The sequence below is a fragment of the Vipera berus genome (assembly GCF_964194415.1).
Source record: "Vipera berus genome assembly, chromosome: 7".
Taxonomy (NCBI): Eukaryota; Metazoa; Chordata; class Lepidosauria; order Squamata; family Viperidae; genus Vipera; species Vipera berus.
Window position 1 is genome coordinate 19,878,802 of NC_138209.1, and position 19,743 is coordinate 19,898,544.

The following is a 19,743-nucleotide window of genomic DNA, read 5'->3' on the forward strand; positions in this document are numbered from 1 at the left end:
CTCGTTTTAAAGCAGCACGCGTTACTCTTTGCTCTCTAGGATCATCCAAAGAAGTTGTAGCTTGATCTCCTCCAGCACCACTTTCCTCTGTTTCATCCTCTTGATGTTCTCCTTCTCCAGATCCCTTTCCAGCTTCCAGAAGTGTTAATGGGGTTGCTTTTAAGACATTATTGTAGAAATCACGCGCTTGCTTCACAGTAATCAGCCGATATCTTTTACCTTCATGCATCACCATCAGCCCATCTGGAATCTCCCATCTGAACCTTATATCTCTTTGCTTAAGCTCATGCACGAGAAATGTATAGTCTTTCCTTCCCCTTAAAATCCTTGGAGGAATTTCTTTTAAAACCAAGACTTCTTGTTCAGCAATCACCACTTTAGCATCATAGGCAGCTTGTATAACTTGATCTCTAATCTCTCTTTTTGCAAAATAAACCACCACATCTCTAGGCAACTTTCTCTGTCTGGCAATCCATGAATTCACCCGAAACACTTTATCCATAGCTGCTCTTATTTCAGATGCTGGCTGGTTTAATACCACTTCAAGAGCCTCAGAAATCAGCTGCTTTAAATCTTCTTTAATATTCTCTTTTAAACCTCTGATTCTGACAGCAAACTGCATCTGGTAATATTGGGCTAGGCTTAACTTCCTTTCCACTTTGTCTCTTACATTTTCATTCTCCCGTGCTTTAACTTCTAATATAGCATTCCTTTGAGCCAGATCATCCATTTTTTCATCTAATTCTTCCACACATTCCGCCACTTTATGCACTGAAGACAAAATGTCTACCTTCATCACGCTGAACTTCTGTTCCATCCTCTCTTCCATTCTCTCCTCCAATTTCTCCAATTTCTCCTCCATCTGTGCAAATTTATCACCCATTGATTGATTGATTGATTCCAAAAGTTTATCCAGAGCATCTCGTAAGTCCTGCGATGTCAGCGCTTCAGGAGGGTGCAACGCCTGTAGTGATGATTGTTGCCCCGGCGAGGATCCACCGCTCCGAAGAGTTTTAGGGGGAGGTTTCGCCGCCATCTTTTAATCCTCAATTATGACGCACTTTCACTTAAAGTTTAAAAAGTCCAACAAGCTAGAGAGTATAGTAAAATAATCCTCTTCACCTTTGCCTCTTGCACCGCTCTGCCTGCTCCTTTAAATCATAGTCCTTTCTTCAGGCAGGGATGGTTCGCAGACGCCTGGCTCTGCTCCAAGAAGTTCGGAGCAGAGACGCCGGCCAGCTGGGAGCGACCCAGGCTTCGGGGGAGTTCAATCCTTCAGCCGCCCAAGCTCCAAGCTCAGGCGGCCCCGGTGAACTCTACCCCTACCTGGGGCCTCACCCCCTCCTCTTCTCCCGAGGAGGGGGCTTCAATTTCGCCCAAACAGCTGATCGGCGCTGTTTCGGGCGAAAAAACAAACAGCTGAGCCGCGGGCAGCCCGGGAAGGCTGTCTTCGGCGCCGCACCGCCACCGGAAGCCCCGGTTGTTCACATATTTGAATCCCACCACTGCCTTCACCCTATCCCCACTGCATGTTAAACTGAAGTTTTCCACTTTGGCTGATGTCTATGGGAGCAGGGGAAGATAAATAAAATGGGAAAATCCGCCAATTATTTTTCTTAATGTGATTTTTACGCTATAAAGAATAAATAAAGAAAGCAAGCAGTATTTGCTGCCATTGTAACTGAGAGAGGATGAGAATCACCAAAACAGAGGAACAATAAATTTTACACAGGAGTAGCATTCTGGTGGTTTGAAGACTACTAGATAGGGTTTTAACTTTGCCACAAGAAAGAGCCCATAGAGGTTTTATTTTTAATCACTTCCCTTTCCATATTGCAGCTTATATTTTCTAACATCTCCAAAAAAAAAATCTCCCTGGAAATGAGAGAGCTGTCCTTGAAAAGAGAACTTAACACAGCATCTTTCAGAAGACAAGTGCATCATTGGTAATATATGATTCTAAAGGACCCAAGTGTTCATCACATTCTCCCAAAACTCTAATTCTAATCTTTGTACCTCGAAAAATGAATCCCTGGAATTGTTGTGTGAAAAAACACTTTCCTGTGCCTGTTTTAACAAACAACAGCTCCCCACCTCTGTTTTTTGTGGCTTTCTTAATACCATGGAAATTTTTCATAATCCAGTGTTAAGATGTATATCAATTATTCATCCTCTCTGTGTTTAGATGAAAAAAAATCTTGTCCTTGTCCTTGATCTCTTCATTTTAGCTTGCTACAGTATACAATGTTCTATGAGCATATGGTGCCCTTCTAAAAGATATATTTGTTTTATTTGTGTGTTCAAATACAAGGTTGTCTGGGAAGATCTGACCACAAAAGACTACAGTGCTGAACTTTCTCTGCAGCAAGTGCCCCAAATATGAATTATACTGTATGTTTGGACATTATATAACACAGGATAATTTTGTACTGCCTTTCTTGACTCCAGACACTTATGACTGGGAAAGTCTCTGGAGATTCTCAATCAACCAGATCAAGGTGCTTTTCAAAAGGCAATTAGATTTTCTTGGTTCTTTCCTTGCAAACATTTCGCTTTTCACCCAAGAAGGTTCTTCAGTTCAGACGTAAGGTAAAGGTAAAGGTTTCCCCGCACATGCGTGCTAGTCGTTTCCGACTCTAGGGGCCGGTGCTCATCTCTGTTTCAAAGCCGAAGAGCCAGTGCCATCTCCATGGTCATGTGGCCGGCATGACTAGACACCAAAGGCACACGGAACGCTGTTACCTTCCCACCATAGTGGTCCCTATTTTTTCTACTTGCATTTTTACGTGCTTTCGAACTGCTAGGTTGGCAGAAGCTGGGACGAGTAACAGGCGCTCACTCTGTTACGCGGCACTCGGGATTCGACCCGCCAAACTGCCGACCATCTGATCGACAGGCTCAGCATAGTAAACCACTGAGCCACCACGTCCCTCAGTTCAGAAGTGAAGTGTTTTCAAGAAAAGAACCAAGAAAATCCAGTTGCCTTTTGAAAATCACTCTTGGATCATGATTGAGAAGATGAAAGGAGCTAATTCATCTGGATTCTTCAGTGGTTCTGAGATCATATCTGCCAGTTCCTTGAGAACTTTGGGGTATAATCCATCTGGTCCTGGTGATTTGAACTCATCTAGGGTGGGCAGGTGCTCCCTTATCATTTTCTTGCCTATCTTAACTTGTGTTTCTAATCTGTTTTTCATGGTACTGTTTTTGATAGGTTGGACTGTTTTTTTCCCTTTGTGTAAAGACAGATGCAAAAAAACGAGTTCAGTAGTTCTGCTTTCTCCCTGTTGCTTGTCACCTTCTTGCCACTTTCCCCCACTAATGGACCAATAATTTCCTTAGCTTTTTTCTTGTTTTTTACATGTTGAAAGAAGCTTTTTTTGTTACTGTTGACTTTGGTCGCAAACCTAGGTTCATTTTGAGTCTTAGCTTTCCTCACTTCATCTTTGCAGGCACAGGCAATTTGCCGATATTTTGCCTTAGTTATGTGCCCCTCTTTCCACTTTTTATACTTGTCCTTTTTATCTTTCAATTTATCAGAGAGTTCTTTATGCAGCCATGCTGGTTTCTTTTGAGAGCTGTTATTTTTTTTCTTTGTTGGTATTGTGCTAGACTGGGCTTTTATTATCTCACTTTTCAAAATTTCCCAAGCTTCTTGAGTTGTTTTCCCATTGAGTATTCTCATCCATGGAATCCTTCCCAAACTCTCTCTAAGTTTACTGAAATTATCTCTCTTAAAGTCCAAGACTCTAGTTTGACTGTGTTCTATTATGCTTCTCAGAGTTAATATTTGCTGAATCAAAGCACCATCGGTTTAGCACAGGGGTCGGCAACCTGAAAAAGGAAAAGAGCCACTGGGAACCGGTTCCATCACACATTATGTGATGGAACCGGTTCCCGGTTGCGCGACGGCGATGGCCCGTTTGCAGAGCTATCGCCTTCAGCAGCCTGCAAACGTGCCGCGACAGCTTTCCCAAAGAGCGGCGCCGCTGCCCGTTCGCGCGGAGGTACGCGCGCACCTCTCCAAAGGTTTGGGGAGGTGCGCGCGCACCTACGGTCGTTTGGAGAGGTGCGCGTGCACCTCTCGGAATGGGCAGCAGCACCGCTTGTTGGGAAAGCTGCCGCGGCCCGTCTGCAGAGCTGCCGCTTTCGGAAGCCTGCAAACGTGCCGCGGCAGCTTTCCCAAAGAGCGGCACCGCTGCCCGTTCACGCGGAAGTGCGCGCGCACCTCTCCAAAGGTTTGGGGAGGTGCGCGCGCACCTCCGCCCATTCGGAGACGTGCGCGCGCACCTCTCCAAACGGGCGGTGCCACTCTCCATTTGGAGAGGTGCGTGCGCACCACTGCCCATTCGAAGAGGTGTGCGTGTGCACCGGGCGGCTGGGAGCCGCAGGAGATGGCTCAAAGAGCCGCATGCAGCTCCGGAGCCGCGGGTTGCCGACCCATGGTTTAGCAGATTGTTTCCAAAGTTTGGGAAGGCTACATCATTAATAATTGCACAGAGGCTACTAAACCTTAAGGGAAAAGGTGTGGATCCAAAGCGCTGTGCTTTTTTACTGTGAAAAAGGGTGACCTGAAAAAAATCTAGTTTGACTGCCAGGTATAAGATCCATCTGTAGCGACCCTTCATGCACATGTATACCCAGTGTTTTGCTCTTGCTTCATGATAGTATATTTGAAGACTATAGGTCTACATTTCTTCAAAGTGCAATTAAAAAATAAATCACAGCTGGTAACAATCAGACCTATTCAGAAATGTGGTAAAAGCAGTGAGTTTAGACCAGTACTTCTCAATCTTGCCAACTTTAGGTTGGGTGAACTTTAATTCCCAGAATTCCCCTAGCAGCCATGTTGGGGAATTCTCCCTGCTGGCTGGGGAATTCTGAAAGTTGAAATCCATCCATCTTAAAATTGCTGAGATTGAGAAATAGTGGTTTAGATGCTACTATGCATTATCTCACTTATTTTACCTTGGAACCTGGAACAATCTGGACTACAAAAAAATTTGTTCAGTGTGTGGGCAAGGCACAACACTTATTGGAATCTCTTAAACTAATTCATTTTTTCCCTAGGATCATATGCAAGCTACTTTAAGGTATCCTCAACAGGCTGTATGCTCCAACACATCCCAAAACTCATTTTGATCTTTGCACTTCAATGATTTGGAGTGAAGGATTGTTTAAATTGCAATATACACTTCAATATGTGATAAGACAAACCTGCTGTTATGGGAACCTCGGCTACTTGTACTGCTACATGACAGCAAGGAATTCTGTCTCCAGATTCTTCACGGATGGCATTGAGGCCCAGAATACTAAAATTCCATCTGAAAGAGCAGTTGAGAACTGTCTTTAATGTGAGCCAATTGGATAATTGATACGACCCTTCTCCAGTTCAATACTGATCTTAATTTTTCTTCTTTTGCTGCTGAATTGTGCAATGTTTCATTGCAGAAGTTCTGTGTGGCACTGGAAATGACAAAAGATTGTAAGAGAAGCAATAGCACAGTCTAATTTTTCTAGCACTACTTTTAAAAGCTGTGCCTTGCAGGGCTGCAGATTTTGTGAGAAAAAGCAAAAATGAAATATAATTCTGTCCACTTTGAGAAGAAACTCATCCAGGACCTTCGTATGGATCTATATATTTATGTATTTCAACTGTAGGTAAAGATGTCCCCACAAGTTTTACTTTGCTAGTCATGACCGACTTTAAGGGATGATGTTCACCTCCATTTCCTAAGCCAAAAAGCCAGCATTGTCCAGAGACATTTCCATGGTTATGTAGCCAGCATGATATCACAATGCAGTACACAATGTATGGCGAAACATGGAATGCTGTTATCTTCCCATAGGCTTATATGCAATACCTATTCATCTACTTGCATTTGCATGCTTTTGAACTGCTAGGTTGGCAGGAGCTGGGACAAGTGATAGTAGCTCACTCTGTCTGTTTCAACTCTGCCAGAAAAATATTCTGTATGTGCCACTACTGGTTTATAATAAACTAAGGGTTTGGTGGGTGGGTTGTGTTGCACCTGAAGGCAATGCTGTTTTCACATCCCTTGGAATTAAATGCAATTAGATTTCCATAGCTCCTGCATTCAGTCCTGATTCCATCTCAGGAACATCATGAAGCTACAAATATATAGATGAGCAAATGAAGTTGGAGACGGGGCGTAGAGACATTAAGGAAAAGCCCCAATTCTCTTGCTGCCAAAAGCCAACAGCTCTTCAAATTAGACTTTAGAGGCTGGATGGGAAGCCAGATCAGCAGTATAAGCAGGACAGGCTTTCCCCGTTTTGTTGGTAGGATTTATTCATCCTGAAGCTTAGTCAACAGCTTAAAAAATTTAGCACTTTATAAGTGGATCATGAGAGCACAAGTGCAAGCTGCACTCCCAATGAGGCCAAGATAAGTTGAAGGCAATGTAATTCATTCATGTTCCTCAGAATTGTTCCCTACTAAGCCAATGCCTGTCTGTGTTTAGTAGGGTTCAGAAGAATTCTTTACCATAGGAGAAAAGTCAGATGTGACTGAATCCAGAAGAAAGGCAACCTGGGGATGAACAAAGGGTCAGCAAGTTTCATGCCTGTATAGTTTACTGCTGACTCAAAGATAAGTGCATAATACTTCTCCCCACCCCCAACAAATAACTTTATTAAAGATTACAATTAAAAAGAATAAAAATTATACAAATTACAAAAATATAAAAGTAGTGTAAAAAAGGAAAAAGAACTACTCTTCCTCCCAACATACTGTATATACATACATTTATCAACTTCTCTTAAATTACAACATACATTCTCTTCATCCCATATCTCATCTCTTAGCTAAAAATAAGATTTAAAATCCTCGTCATTCATTCCTTATCAGGAAAGTCCAGTAAGGGTTGTCAGACAGAACTAATTATTTATCTTAGCCTTGATCAGATAAGCCAAGTTTATATTCCTTTCCTATGCTTTTAAATGCTCTTAATTCTTAATATCTTCAAATAAAGTTTTGTAAGTAGATTCCCAGTAAGAGTAATTTGTCCTTTTTTCCCTGGTCATTTCTCAGAAATTCCTTCAAAATATTAAGAGATCCCTTTTATATGTCCATTATCATATCCCTTTTATGATTTGATAGTTATATATTTCTTACGCATTGATCCTGTTTCAATTTGAAAGTCCAGTTTCCAGGTCTTCTTCTGCATCTTTCTCATTACTTGCCCATTTATAAATACATTCAGATTGACTTTAAACTTATCCAGATTATTTTTTTCTTCTTCCATTGCATTCTTAACAGACAATCTACACATCATTTTGAAGAGTTTCAAAGACCATGTGTTGTGTAGTGGGTCCGATGCAAGGAAGAGACGCCAGCCGGAGTACGTGTTCAGCTCTTTATTGGAAGGGGGGTAGCATACTGAGGAATGAGGGTTACCTGGCTTCCTTAAATACCTAGCCAGGTAAGCGGACAGCCAATGGGGTTGGCCCTAGGTTTCCCGCCGAAACTGGGTTTCCCGCCAAAACCGTTCAGGCCAACGCCCCCTGGTGGCTGTTGCTATACAGGTGCCTGCATACATAACACCATGTGTCTCAAATTTTCATAAAATTTTCATAGCTTTCCATCAAACAGCTGTTAGAATATTTCCTTCCATTCTTTTCTACCTCCCTCTAGTGTCCAGCTTTTAAAGTTCCATTGCCTTGTTTTGACTGAAGAAAAAGGAATTATTTCAACATTTTAAAATTGGAATTTTAAGTCCATCTGAACCCTTAATCCATTATTAAGCTTCTTAAAATCCATATTTTGAGAAACTTTCTGATGTTTAATCCCAAAAAGTGTTTTTCAAATGTTTTAAGAAAATATATTTATTTTTCTCTAAGGAGAAGGCAAGTCACTTAGCAAAGCCAGTATAAGTAGTCATTCTGAAGCGTCCCTATACTTCCAAAACAACAGGAAAAAAAATACAAATCCAAGTGATTAAGAACTGAGGCTTGGTTTTGCTTAGCGTCCTTAACAAAGACTGTGTTAACAACTGTGAATGAAGATGGTTCCTCCCTCAACCTCTAGCTGCTCAACCCATAAGAAAAACTGTGAAATGGCAATTCCTGCAGTTTACTGATGAGAAGCATCTATGAAGGCTCATGTGGACTACCTCAAGATTTCCCCTTATTCCAGAGACATATCAGGCCTAATTTGTTGAAATTCTGTCCCAGTATTAAAAAGGGACTTTTAGCTCACCATGTCTCTCAAACAGAAGTTGAGTGCATAACATTTCAAAAACTAGTTGTGGAAAGCCCTCTATTTGTCTGAATTTCACATTAAGCAAGGCTTCCAAATCTGTCTTTCAAGGTTGTTTGTGGGGATCACGTTATCCAGACTGCAGGAGCTTTGCACACAGAAAGTGCTTTAGATGCTTTAATGACTCAAAACAAGCAAGCAAAACAAGCAGCTGCAGTCAAAACATTTCTAGGAATGACTGTTTACTTCAGACTGTATCTTTAGCTTGTGCTTCTAAATCTGCAGCCAAATATGGCATTGCACACAGAATCTTTTCAGTGAATTAGTTTGGCTATATGAGATTTTTTAGAGGAGGACATAGGCCCATAAATGTTACATTGTGAAATGTTTGTATACTGGCAACCCTTGATTATGACTTGTAATTACAATTTTATGTTATTAATTGTGAAATTGCTTTAAGGCCACAATTTCAGTATCAAATGCAGATGTAAATACTTGTAATTATGAGATAAATTACCACTGTACTTCACATTTAGTAGAAATTGCCCATTGTAGAAAGAGAGCTGTGTTGGCAGATAGAATTTTCTACTAACTGAGGTGATACATATGCTAATGTTGTAAACCGTCTAGAGCAGAGTTTCCCAAACTTTTGGGCTTTGCGGACCAGTGTAGGATGGAGGAAAGACGATGGTTTCATGTGTGTAGCGTGCGTGCAAGCTGTTCACGCAAATCGGGATTCATATGCATGTGTGCGCAATCGCACACCACTTCTGCGTCCCACTTCCGAAAGGCTCACAGCCTGTTAGTGGGGGACCCCTGGCCTAGAATCACTGAAAGTGAGTGGGTGGCTAATATATTTTCTAAATAAATACATACATACATACATACATACATACATACTGTTTATACATATAGAGGTAGTCCTAGACCAGGGGTAGGCAACCTTGGCTCTTTTATGACTCGTGGACTTCAACTACGCTGGCTCAGGAATTCTGAGAGTTGAAGTCCACGAGTCATAAAAGAGCCAAGGTTGCCTATCCCGTCCTAGACTTACAACCACAATTGAGTCCAAAATTTCTGTTGAAACAGTTGTTAACTGAGTTGTACCCCATTTTATGACTTTCCTTGCCACAGTTGTTAAGTGAATCACTGTGGTTAAGTTAGTGACATGGTTGTTAAGTGAATTTAGCTTTCCCATTGACTTGTCAGGAGGTTGCAAAAGGGGATCATGTGACCCTGGGACACAGCAAAGCTCATAAATAAGAGTCAGTTGCCAAGCAGCTGAATTTAGATCACATGACTATGGGGACGTTGCAAATAAGTGTGAAAAACGGTCATAAATCATTTTTTAGTGCTGTCGTAACTTTGAATAGTCACTAAACAAACAAAGCCTGTCTAGCATTTTTGTACTATTCTGTTTTAAAATCTGCTTCGTGTGTTTGGGCAGAGTGAGGACCTTCCCAGGAATAAAGGTGCATATTTCATTTTGCTAGATAGCACCCAATGTTCAAGTCTGTCAAGATCCTTCTGTATCTTAAGCCAGAAGATAGGCTTAAGATGCAGAAGGATTTTGACAGACTTGAACATTGGGTGCTATCTAACAAAATGAAATTCAATGGTGGAAAAAAAAGTAAGGTTCTACATTTAGGCAAGAGAAAACCAAATGCACAGGTATAGCATAGGTGGTACCTAGCTCAATAGTAGTAACTGTGAGAGGGATCTTGGAGTCCTAGTGGACAATCACTTAAATATGAGCCAGCAAAATATGTGCTGCAGCTGCCAAAAAAGTCAACACAGTGCTAGGCTGCATCAACAGAGGGATAGAATCAAGATCACATGAAGTATTAATAACACTATATAACACCTTGGTAAGGCCACACTTGGAATTACAGCATCCAGTTTTGGTCACCACGATGTAAAAAAGATGTTGAGACTCTAGAAAGAGTATAGAGAAGAGCAACAAAGATGATTAGAGGACCGGAGGCTAAAACATATAAAGAATTGTTGCTGGAATTGGGTATGTCTAGTTTAATGAAGAGAAGGGCTAGAAGTGAAATGATAGCAGTGTTTCAATATCTCAGGAGTTGTCATAAAGAAGAGGAAATTAAGTTACCGTATTCTCTGAAGCATCTGAAAGCAGAACAAGAAGCAACGCATGGAAACTAATCAAGCAAAGAAGCAACCTAGAACTAAGAAATTTCCTGACAGTTAGAACAAGTAATCACTAGAACAACTTGCCTCAAGAAGTTGTGAAAGCTCCAATACTGGAAGTTTTAAAGAAGAGATTGGACAACCATTTGTTTGAAATGGTATAGGGTTTCCTGCCTGAGCAGAGGGTTGGACTAGAAGACCATCTTCCAACTCTGTCTTCTATTCTATTCTATTCTATTCTATTCTATTCTATTCTATTCTATTCTATTCTATTCTATTCTATTCTATTCTATTCTATTCTATTCTATTCTATTCTATTCTATTCTATTCTATTCTATTATTTTTTCTTTTCTTTTCTAATTTCTATTCTTACCCCAAAATTATAATTTGTAACAAGCCAAAAGGGGAACTACACTGATAACAATTTTATTCATTTTATGTAAATTTTGATTAAATGTATTCCATCCACTATTTTCAATGCTACCCTTTACTTTCAGGAGGTCTCAGGCTCACCATTGAAAGCTCAAGAGAGACTATCTTTTTCCAGTTGTTTCCACCTAGCATATCTGATCTGGTGTGGGCACTGTTGGCCAAAAAGTGTTGGCTGGTGGGGCTCCATAGGAAAGCTGTAAGCTCTAGGCTTTAGGATTTTTGAAGGAACGACTGCAAAAGCATCATCAGAGCCCCAGTGGCACAGTGGTAAAAAGTGCACTATTGAAGACAAACTCTGCCCACAGGCTGTAGTTCGATCCTGATGCGGCTTAAAGTTGACTCAGCCTTCCATCTTTCCGAGGTCGGTCAAATGAAGACTTTTATTGTTGGGGGCAATATACTTACATTGTAAACCGCCTAGAGAATGCTGTGAGTTAAGTGAGTTTTGCCCCATTTTATGAGTTTTCTTGCCAAAGTTGTTAAGTGAGTCACTGCAGCAGTTAAGTGAGTCATGCGGTTGTTAAGCAATTCTTGCTTCCCCCATTGACTTTGCTTGTTGGTAGCCGGCAAGAGGTGGTTACAGATGGTGATCACATGACTCCGGGATGATGCAAATGTCATAAATACATGCTAGTTGCCAAGTGCCCAAATTTTGATCATGTGACCAGTCATAAGTGAACAGTCATAAGTGTGAAAACTGATCATTTGGCAATTTTTGCAGTGCTGTTGTAACTTCACATGGTCACTGAACAAATAGTTGTAAGTTCTCGTCTAGCTGTAAAGAAAAAGGAATTTGTCCATAAAATGACCAATATTGATCTGGTCACACAGTCTTTTTTTTTAATTTATTGGTGAAATGGTCTTTCTATTCCCCCATTTTCTATAACTGTGCCTTCATCATAGAAATAATCAAATGTATACATAAAGACAATTTGTGTTTTAAATAATGCATTTCCTATCCCTCCTACTCCTGTTCCTTCTCTCTCTTGAGGTTTTTCTAGCGAAGCAACATCATCAAATTATTTTTGTTACAGCAACAGAGAATGAAAAAAAATCCCCATTTTATACCTTTTTCTCTCAGCCACCACAGTTTGCTCATTCAGTCACATTTTCTCCCATTACAGTCATGCTACCATGCAAGCACCCTCATGGTTGGCTGCCAAACATCATGAGTTGACCAGTAACCTCCTTCAGGTGCCAACAGTGATGTGCAAAATTTAACACTCCTGCTATTGCTCCTACCCACATTCTTTGTCATGGCTTATTACAGGTAGTCCTCAACTTATAACCACAACTGAGCCCAAAGGGTCCATTGCAAAACGAGCAAGACCTTTCTTGCCAGTTGTTAAGCGAATCATTGCAGTTGTTAAGTTAGCAATCTTGTTAAGTGAATCTGGCTCCCCCACTGACTTTGCTTGTCAGAAGGTCACAAAAGGGGATCACATGACCCTGGGACACTGCAACTGTCTTAAATATATGCCGTTCCCACCATCTGAATTCTGATCACGTGATCATGGGGTTGCTGCAACTGCTGGGTAAAAAAAAACCCGGTATAAGTACCTTTTTTTTTACTGCTGTTGTAACTTTGAATGGTCACTAAATGAATAGTTGTAATTCAAGGACTAAAAGGTAAAGGTAAAGGTTCCCCGGCACATGCGTGCTAGTCATTTCCGACTCTAGGGGCCGGTGCTCATCTCCGTTTCAAAGCCGAAGAGCCAGCGTTTGTCCGAGGACGTCTCCGTGGTCATGTGGCCGGCATGACTAGACGCCAAATGTGCACGGAACGATGTTACCTTCCCACCGTAGTGGTCCCTATTTTTCTACTTGCATTTTTACGTACTTTCGAACTGCTAGGTTGGCAGAAGCTGGGATGAGTAACAGGCGCTCACTCTGCTACGCGGCACTCGGGATTCGACCCGCCAAACTGCCGACCATCTGATCAGCAAGCTCAGTGTCCTAACCCACTGAAACCTAGCCAGTGTGTCATCACCTTTTGGATTGACTGAAAATAATGTGCCAAATCACTCTTGACACCTCAACTTCTGGAGGGGAGAGGGAATCCCACACACCAGGAGGCAGGAAAAAGCAAGAGTGTTTGCCAGTGGGAAACCAACTAACCCACAGCTGCAAAGGAAATACTGTAAAACAATCTTTGCAGCTAAATGAGGAAGTTAAGGAAGTCAGCAGAATTGCAGAAACTCTTTCATGTGTTGTAAACAGGTGTGTGGTGCAAGAGTCAGGTTGCTGCAGTCCTTTTACGTGGAAAGATACATTTCAAGGGAATAAAGCATACTGGCAGGGGAATTCTGGGAGTTGCAGTTCACACATCTTAAAATGTCTAATGTTGAGAAACACTGGAGTAGAGCTTGGAAGATGAAGCTGATGACTTGAGAGAAACTGCTCAAAGTTCTTACAGACTCCTTTGTGACTTTTCATTCCATACCGGAGTTTTGCAGTCATAAAACTTAGAATTCAATCTGGGTATGATGAAATAGCAATACCTGTAAACATCTCACTGTTTTCCACAGGAGGACCAAATGCAGTCTGGAATCTCTCATTGGTCAGCAAGTTGGAAAAGTTGCTTCATTTGGAGTAGATTCTACTCTGGCTAAATAATAGACTGGCCAGATTTATTTTGTTACTTGCTGACTTCAGCAAGAGCAAGACTGGCACAGAAACCCTGCAAGCAAGCAAGCAAGCAAGCAAGCAAGCAAACAATAAATTGGAAAATTAATGAAAAACAACCACTGCCCATGTTGTGAGTCTTCTAAAGTTGCCAGTGATGCCCACAAAAGCAGTATTCATTAAGTGCCTGCAGCACATGAATTACTTGGAAAGTTTTTTTTAATAATCAGCCAGAAAAGGCCACCCAGTAAACACAACAGTTTTGTTCTCAAGCACAACTGCACAACTGCATCCTTAGAGGCTTGGAGAGCAATGGCAGAGAAATTTAGCAGCAATATTCATTTGGATGAGGCAGTCTGGATGTTAAATCTGGTAGTATCCACAAGTTTATTTTTTCCCCCAGTTCACCAGCCTTTATTTGGGAAAACCCCTTTGCCTATCCTTCTCTTCCTTTCTGCATTTATTGACAAAAAATAATGTTTTCTAACATTCCTTTATTTATTGCTTTGTATTTTTCATTCTTTTAATAGCAGGTGGCAGGGCAGCTAATGATCAAATGTGAGAGAATGCAATATAATTGACAAAATAACATAGTAGGCAGTAACGGTCAGCATAAACAAGAATAAAGATATGTATTTCTGTAATATGCACACACACACACACACACACACACACACAGAGCACAGCACAGCACAGGCCTCTGCTTCAGCTTTTCCAGGTTGCACAGCTAATAAGAATTCTACCTGGTTCTGGATATAATTTCAATAAAAAAGAGGAACCATTGTAACAATTAATCATACACCAGTTGTTGAATCTCACCCTCTCAGCACTCTGCAGCACTGAATGATAGATGGAAATGTTTACTATATTCCCCTTTGGACTCAAGAGAGATATGAGTGAATTTTTTGCCAGCATTCTGGAAGGATTTGGCTTAATTCCAAAGTGCACAAAGGGAAAAATGAAAAAAAAAAGGCCAAACTTCCTTTATGTATTGCTAGTTTTTTACTACATTCTCACGCCAATTAATTTCTGTTGAAGGAAAGAGATTAATGCCAAACCAAGATTTATTAAACATCATTTTGGAAGTTCAGGGAATTCAAAAGGAGTGGTAAATAATTATAGATATTCAAAATTTAAATGTAGTTTTTCTTCCAACAAATTCCTGCACTTCATTCTAATGCTCAAGCAACAAGTGCTGTTAGTTATGAAGCCAAAATGGAAACACCTATTCAAAGAATTTAAAGATGATGTCAAAATGTTTGAGAGAATGTTAAATTTTGAAGATGGGCAAAATGAGAATATTTAATAGTTAATATAAGCTGGGAACTGTTTCTTTCTTAATGATGCCACAAATCACTAATGCTTAAATTGAATATTTGTCTGGGGTTTAAAATTTATCCCCAAACTTACTTTAAAATGTTGCCACTCCAGAAAAAATTCAAGGGATGAGGGTCATTTGTAATTCAAGTGTTTTGTTTTTTTGCAAAGCATAATTCATAGGTTAAGAGACATGTGGACTTAATCCAATTTATGGGAATAGCTGCTAGCATAGTTTGAACTAACAACATACTTTAAAGTCATTCTAATAGTTCTGTTCTTCAAAGAAGTTTTCTATAATTTGTCAATGGGATTTTTGTACTGACCATAGTCAAACACTTTACATACAGGATTAGGTACTAATGGATGAATGACTCACTACCTATTTATGTGAAAATTGCCTCATATGGAATCTACTGCATTCCACAGAAAAGTATTGCTGCATTTATATGATGCTTTTATGAAAAGTACCAGATACGGTATCATTATGCTTTCAGTGCTAACCTGAGTGCTGTGAATTAAAATACATTTCTTTATTTATAGATGGACTTACATAAGTATCACATTTCAGAACAATATTAAGATAGTAGTAAGAAAAAACATTTCCTAAATCTGCAACAACAAGGAAGCCTGAATCAGTGCAATTCAGAACATATGTACAAATTTATGAAGTGGTGATAATAACATCAGAAACTTTAAAACTCTGCACTTCTAATGTTACAAAAGCAGATTTTTGCTGTCACAGCTCCCATTTTTATTGCTCCTCGCATGTCTCTGTCTGTCTTCTAAATCTGCTAAAGAAGGTCTCCTAATCTTGAATCCATGCTGTAGATGGGCTATAACCCAGAAAATGAAACACTAGTTTATAAAAGCCAAGACATAATCTCAGTTGACTGGCAGACAGAAGTGCACAACTTTCAAGCTTAAAGTAAGCTAACTGTAATTCATAGTCTTCTGCAACTTAAGAGGCTTCCCTTCCCCAAAACACCTGCATTAGACTACGTTTTTCTCTCTCTTGGAAAAAAAATCCAGACTACTTTTACCTCCCAAATTGGCCACACTATTTAAAATATATCACAACAATAAATATGCTAATAAATTGAATACAAAGCAACACAAACTGTTCAGTGCCAAATGTACATGAAGTGTTTTGTAGACTTCAGTATTACTGTATAAAACTGAGGGCAGAACTCTAATGCAATGATTATTTGGGTAAGCTTGCTTCCTGCAAATCTTTTAGCATAGAAGGCAAGTCAATTATGCCAGGTAAGATGACTTTCTTCAAGCTGGCACTCCTTACAAATATGTTAAGACTAAAATTTCTAGCCTTTGGCCATGCTGGGTAGGCGTGCCGATAGCTGTAGAGGCAATACATCCAGAAGACACCAGGTTGCAGGAAGCCTGGGTAAGGCTTCTGAATGTTATAGAGGAATTATGACAAGGTTGTTAGTTAAGAAGATGACCTTGAAGAAAAAGCAACAATAGCTTCAAAAATTCTCATAAGTATCTTATGTCATGTCTCTTTTATTTGATACTACCAATGCAGCTATGAGAAGCATTTTGGAAGCATCATTCTTGCCTCTTTGATCTATTTAGTTCTAGAGACCAATTTGTTTCTTGAAAGCTTATGAGCAATTTGGATTAAAAACAATGTAAATCTTAAAATAAAACATTAAAAATAAATATCAAAGAATGCCAAACCATTTAGTTCAACTGCTAGCAATAAGTAGCAATCAGGATGGCTATTGGCCTTGCCATATCTTTGCTAACTAAGGAATGTTTCAAGTATCAAGGAGCTGCACTCCTTATTTTACATAGCACCAAATAGTTTTGAGACTATCCATGGGTATTGTGCAAATATCCCTCCTAATTCTAAAGGAATTAAGCTCAGCTCTCTTTAACTAATACACTTTTCAGCATTCTTCAACCACTGTCCCAATCAAGGAATATAATTTTTTCTTAATTAGACGAAACCCAGAGCTCAAGATCAGAGTCTGTTTATAGCTAGAAGTAAAACAAACTCTGGGGAATAAACTTCTGAAGCTAGGCCATGAACAATCATCTTGCTTGAACACCAGTGTCAGTTCAAAAGTAGGAATGACGCTGGGGTCACAAACAATCTTATCCAGCCTTTTACATACATTTCCAGTTTCCAAGTTGACATGAATAATGCAGCCCCGCAAGCCACAAGGCTCCGTAGAAGAGAGACGCAAGACATCTTGAGCAATCCTCCGAGTTAGTTTCTCAGGGACTAAAACCCTTGAGCAATGCAGTCTAGTCTGTTTTGATTTAGAGAGGCAGTTCTCCAGCATTCTAATTAGATTCTGGCATGTTTGTTCCTCAAACACCATCTCATTAAAGTTGGGTTCAGGAACTGCAAAATCCCAATAGTCAAAGTCTGCAAAAGAAAAGTGAAAATTAGAACAGATTCTCCCTACTATCAAGAAACTAGCCACCCATCACTTCTAGCATCCAACAATTATATTTAATTTCACTGAGAGTATCATACACATAAACACACCATTACAAACAGCTGTGGGTCATCAGACTAAAGCCAGAATGCCACTAGAAAGGACAGACAACTTGCCAGATGGAACAGAAAATGTGGGAAAAAAATACACACACAGCACAATAGACTCATAAAAAATAGGAGATCCAACTATGTTTTTCTAAAGATTACAATTTTGGCAGGCTGTGAAGAACAGAGTCAAGTTGTTCCAGACTGCATGCCAAAAAAGAATCAACTTGTTTACTTTGCTAAATTAAGAGTGTCCTGGACATAGATGCATCCCTCAATTGAAATTGATAGAGAAAATGAAGCAGTTCTCACACATTGTTCACACTTCAGAGAAACATCAGTGAGCTCATGTCTTAATGGTTAATTCTAAGCAAACATCTTTAGGTCTTGCTACATATGCTTTAAGCTTCAGTTTTGCAGAAACTAGTAATGCATTCAATTTACTTACATTTTGTTAACTTTGTTAACTAATTATTGCTGCCATTTTTTTAAAAAAAGACTATATTCTTATAGAAAACAAAAAGTTGTCATTATTTATAATGGAATTATATTTAAATAGCTAGGTTGTGATCCTCCAGCTGGCTTGCGTGCCAATGAAGCGTCAAATCTACAATATCTGTCCAGTTCCTAATTAAGATTAAAAATTCTGGAGTACATCAATATGGTTCTGAAATGCTAAGGCTTAGCACTGCCTATTCCTTCTTTCAGCAAAACTTGAAAATATTTATATTTGTAGCCTAATACAAGTTTGGGCTGTTTATTCTCCATTATTTTTATGATGCAAATCATGTTGATAAACTATGCTGAGACTTCTAAGTTGGGTAGAAAGTGTAAATGTTATACTTCAACCTCTTAATCCATGAATCAAGTACAATTTTCAATATTAGGCTGTTTAAATTTACTCTATCCAAAAAGTGTATGGAATTTTGAAGATAACTTTTAAGCCAAGCTCCACTGTGTGCTTTTGTTTTTCTGTCTACAAAAGATGGGTAGCTACAAATACTGCATTAGAGAAAATATTCAAAACTGTCTCCACTAAATATAGTACTAGGCTACACAGAATAATACTGTATATAGCAATCCTGGGCCAAGGGCACATTGGTGCTTCCATGGCACCAAGATATAGGACTTTCCAAAGTAGTGGGTGCACCCAGATGAAAATTTAACATTGTATTTTATTAAAAAGCATTATTTGTCAATGATGTTTGAAAGTCTTCAGAGGCTAAATGTGGCCTCATGGTATCAGATGGAGCACTTCTAGTTTACTAGAATCTGGATTGCTTCCTGTTCACACGTGGCCACAATCCCAGTCATCCTATCTTACTTACCAGAGAAGAATGCCTGCTGAAATCGCTGCTGTATCAGTTCAGAATTTTTATTATTTAAGCTGCTGGTTGCAACCATTCTGAAGAAGTGCATTCACCATCAAGTCCGTGGTGCACCTTACAATTCTGACTACTGTGTGAGGAAGCAAATCCAATTGACTGAGAGATTGTTAGAAGATAAGGCAGGTGAACACTATGAAGGAAAATAAGGGCCATGTCCAGAGATCTAAGCCAACCCTGCAACTTTCTTGGCAAGGAAATCGACATGCTCAATTATAACATGTTTTTCAAGTCCCCAATCTATCCAAAAAGCTCCTAAATTACCTGGCAGTCTTTCTCCCACCTCCCCAAGGAAAAAAAAATCCAGAGCAAATACTGCTTTTTCAAGATCAACCAGGGTCAACTAGTGGCTGACACCTGTTCAGCCACAGACATCTCCTAGGAGTAAATTCCACCAGCTTTTATGAGGGCTACTCCTTGGTAAATGAATTACACCCCCTGAATCTTGTGTCAAGGGAAATACTGTTTTAAGTCCATTCACAAACACATTTTAAAGGTTCATTAGAACAAAGAACATTTTAACGAGTCTTTGAGTTTAAATACAAAAAAAAACACCTTAAAAGGAAATGGAAAATGGTTATTCCAGTTAAGCATTCGTTTATTCATACAATCTCCAGCACAGCTCTTACCTGCGAAAAGTAAAGTAGGGAAACTTTGTTAGGACAGGGACTGCAGTGTCATCAGAAAGCACTTATTGAATAGAGAAAGGAAAAGAATGAGAGAGAGAGAAATTATAGATACGAACTTATAGCCACCAATGAACCTCCCGTCCTTTTTAAATGCCAGCTTAGACATTTATAGACCGTAAACCCGCCCGCTCTCCCTCCGCCACCGCGAAGCCCCGCCCCATTCGCCAAGGTCCTGGTGGCCACCCCCCCCCCGATATGGCAGTCCAGCTCTCTTCTCATTGGTCGCTGCTCTTTTAGGGGCGGGCAGTAGCCCGCAGAACGAGGGATTTGAATCTGATAGAAGAGAAGCCCGAGGGCGGAGGGGGCTGAGCCGTGACTTGGTTGGATAACGGGAGCGGCAGAAGAACCAGAGGTTGGGGAAAGAAGCATTGAAGTCACCTGATTCACTTCTGCCGGAGCGTTTTG

The 19,743-nt window shown here is 40.1% G+C and overlaps 1 protein-coding gene across 1 annotated transcript; it reads right to left on the minus strand.

Annotated features, from left to right (window-relative positions):
- Nucleotides 1-15,191: 15,191 nt before the first annotated feature.
- On the minus strand, nt 15,192-19,410 carry DDIT4L (DNA damage inducible transcript 4 like). The gene is made up of 3 exons (XM_081332117.1): nt 19,279-19,410; nt 18,593-18,722; nt 15,192-17,144 (listed from the first exon to the last, which is right to left on the minus strand). Exons 2-3 carry the CDS (start codon nt 18,681-18,683, stop codon nt 16,660-16,662), a joined length of 576 nt encoding a protein of 191 aa, XP_081188243.1. The 5' UTR covers nt 18,684-18,722; nt 19,279-19,410; the 3' UTR covers nt 15,192-16,659.
- Between the last annotated feature and the right edge of the window lie 333 nt (nt 19,411-19,743).

Excerpts from the sequence above, each read along its gene's own strand:
- DDIT4L (XM_081332117.1), bottom strand. The coding sequence starts at position 18,683 with ATGCACTTCTTCAGAATGGTTGCAACCAGCAGCTTAAATAATAAAAAT. Across the intron at positions 17,145-18,592 it reads TCAGCAGGCATTCTTCTCTG|ACTTTGACTATTGGGATTTT; the intron begins GTAAGTAAGATA and ends TTTCTTTTGCAG.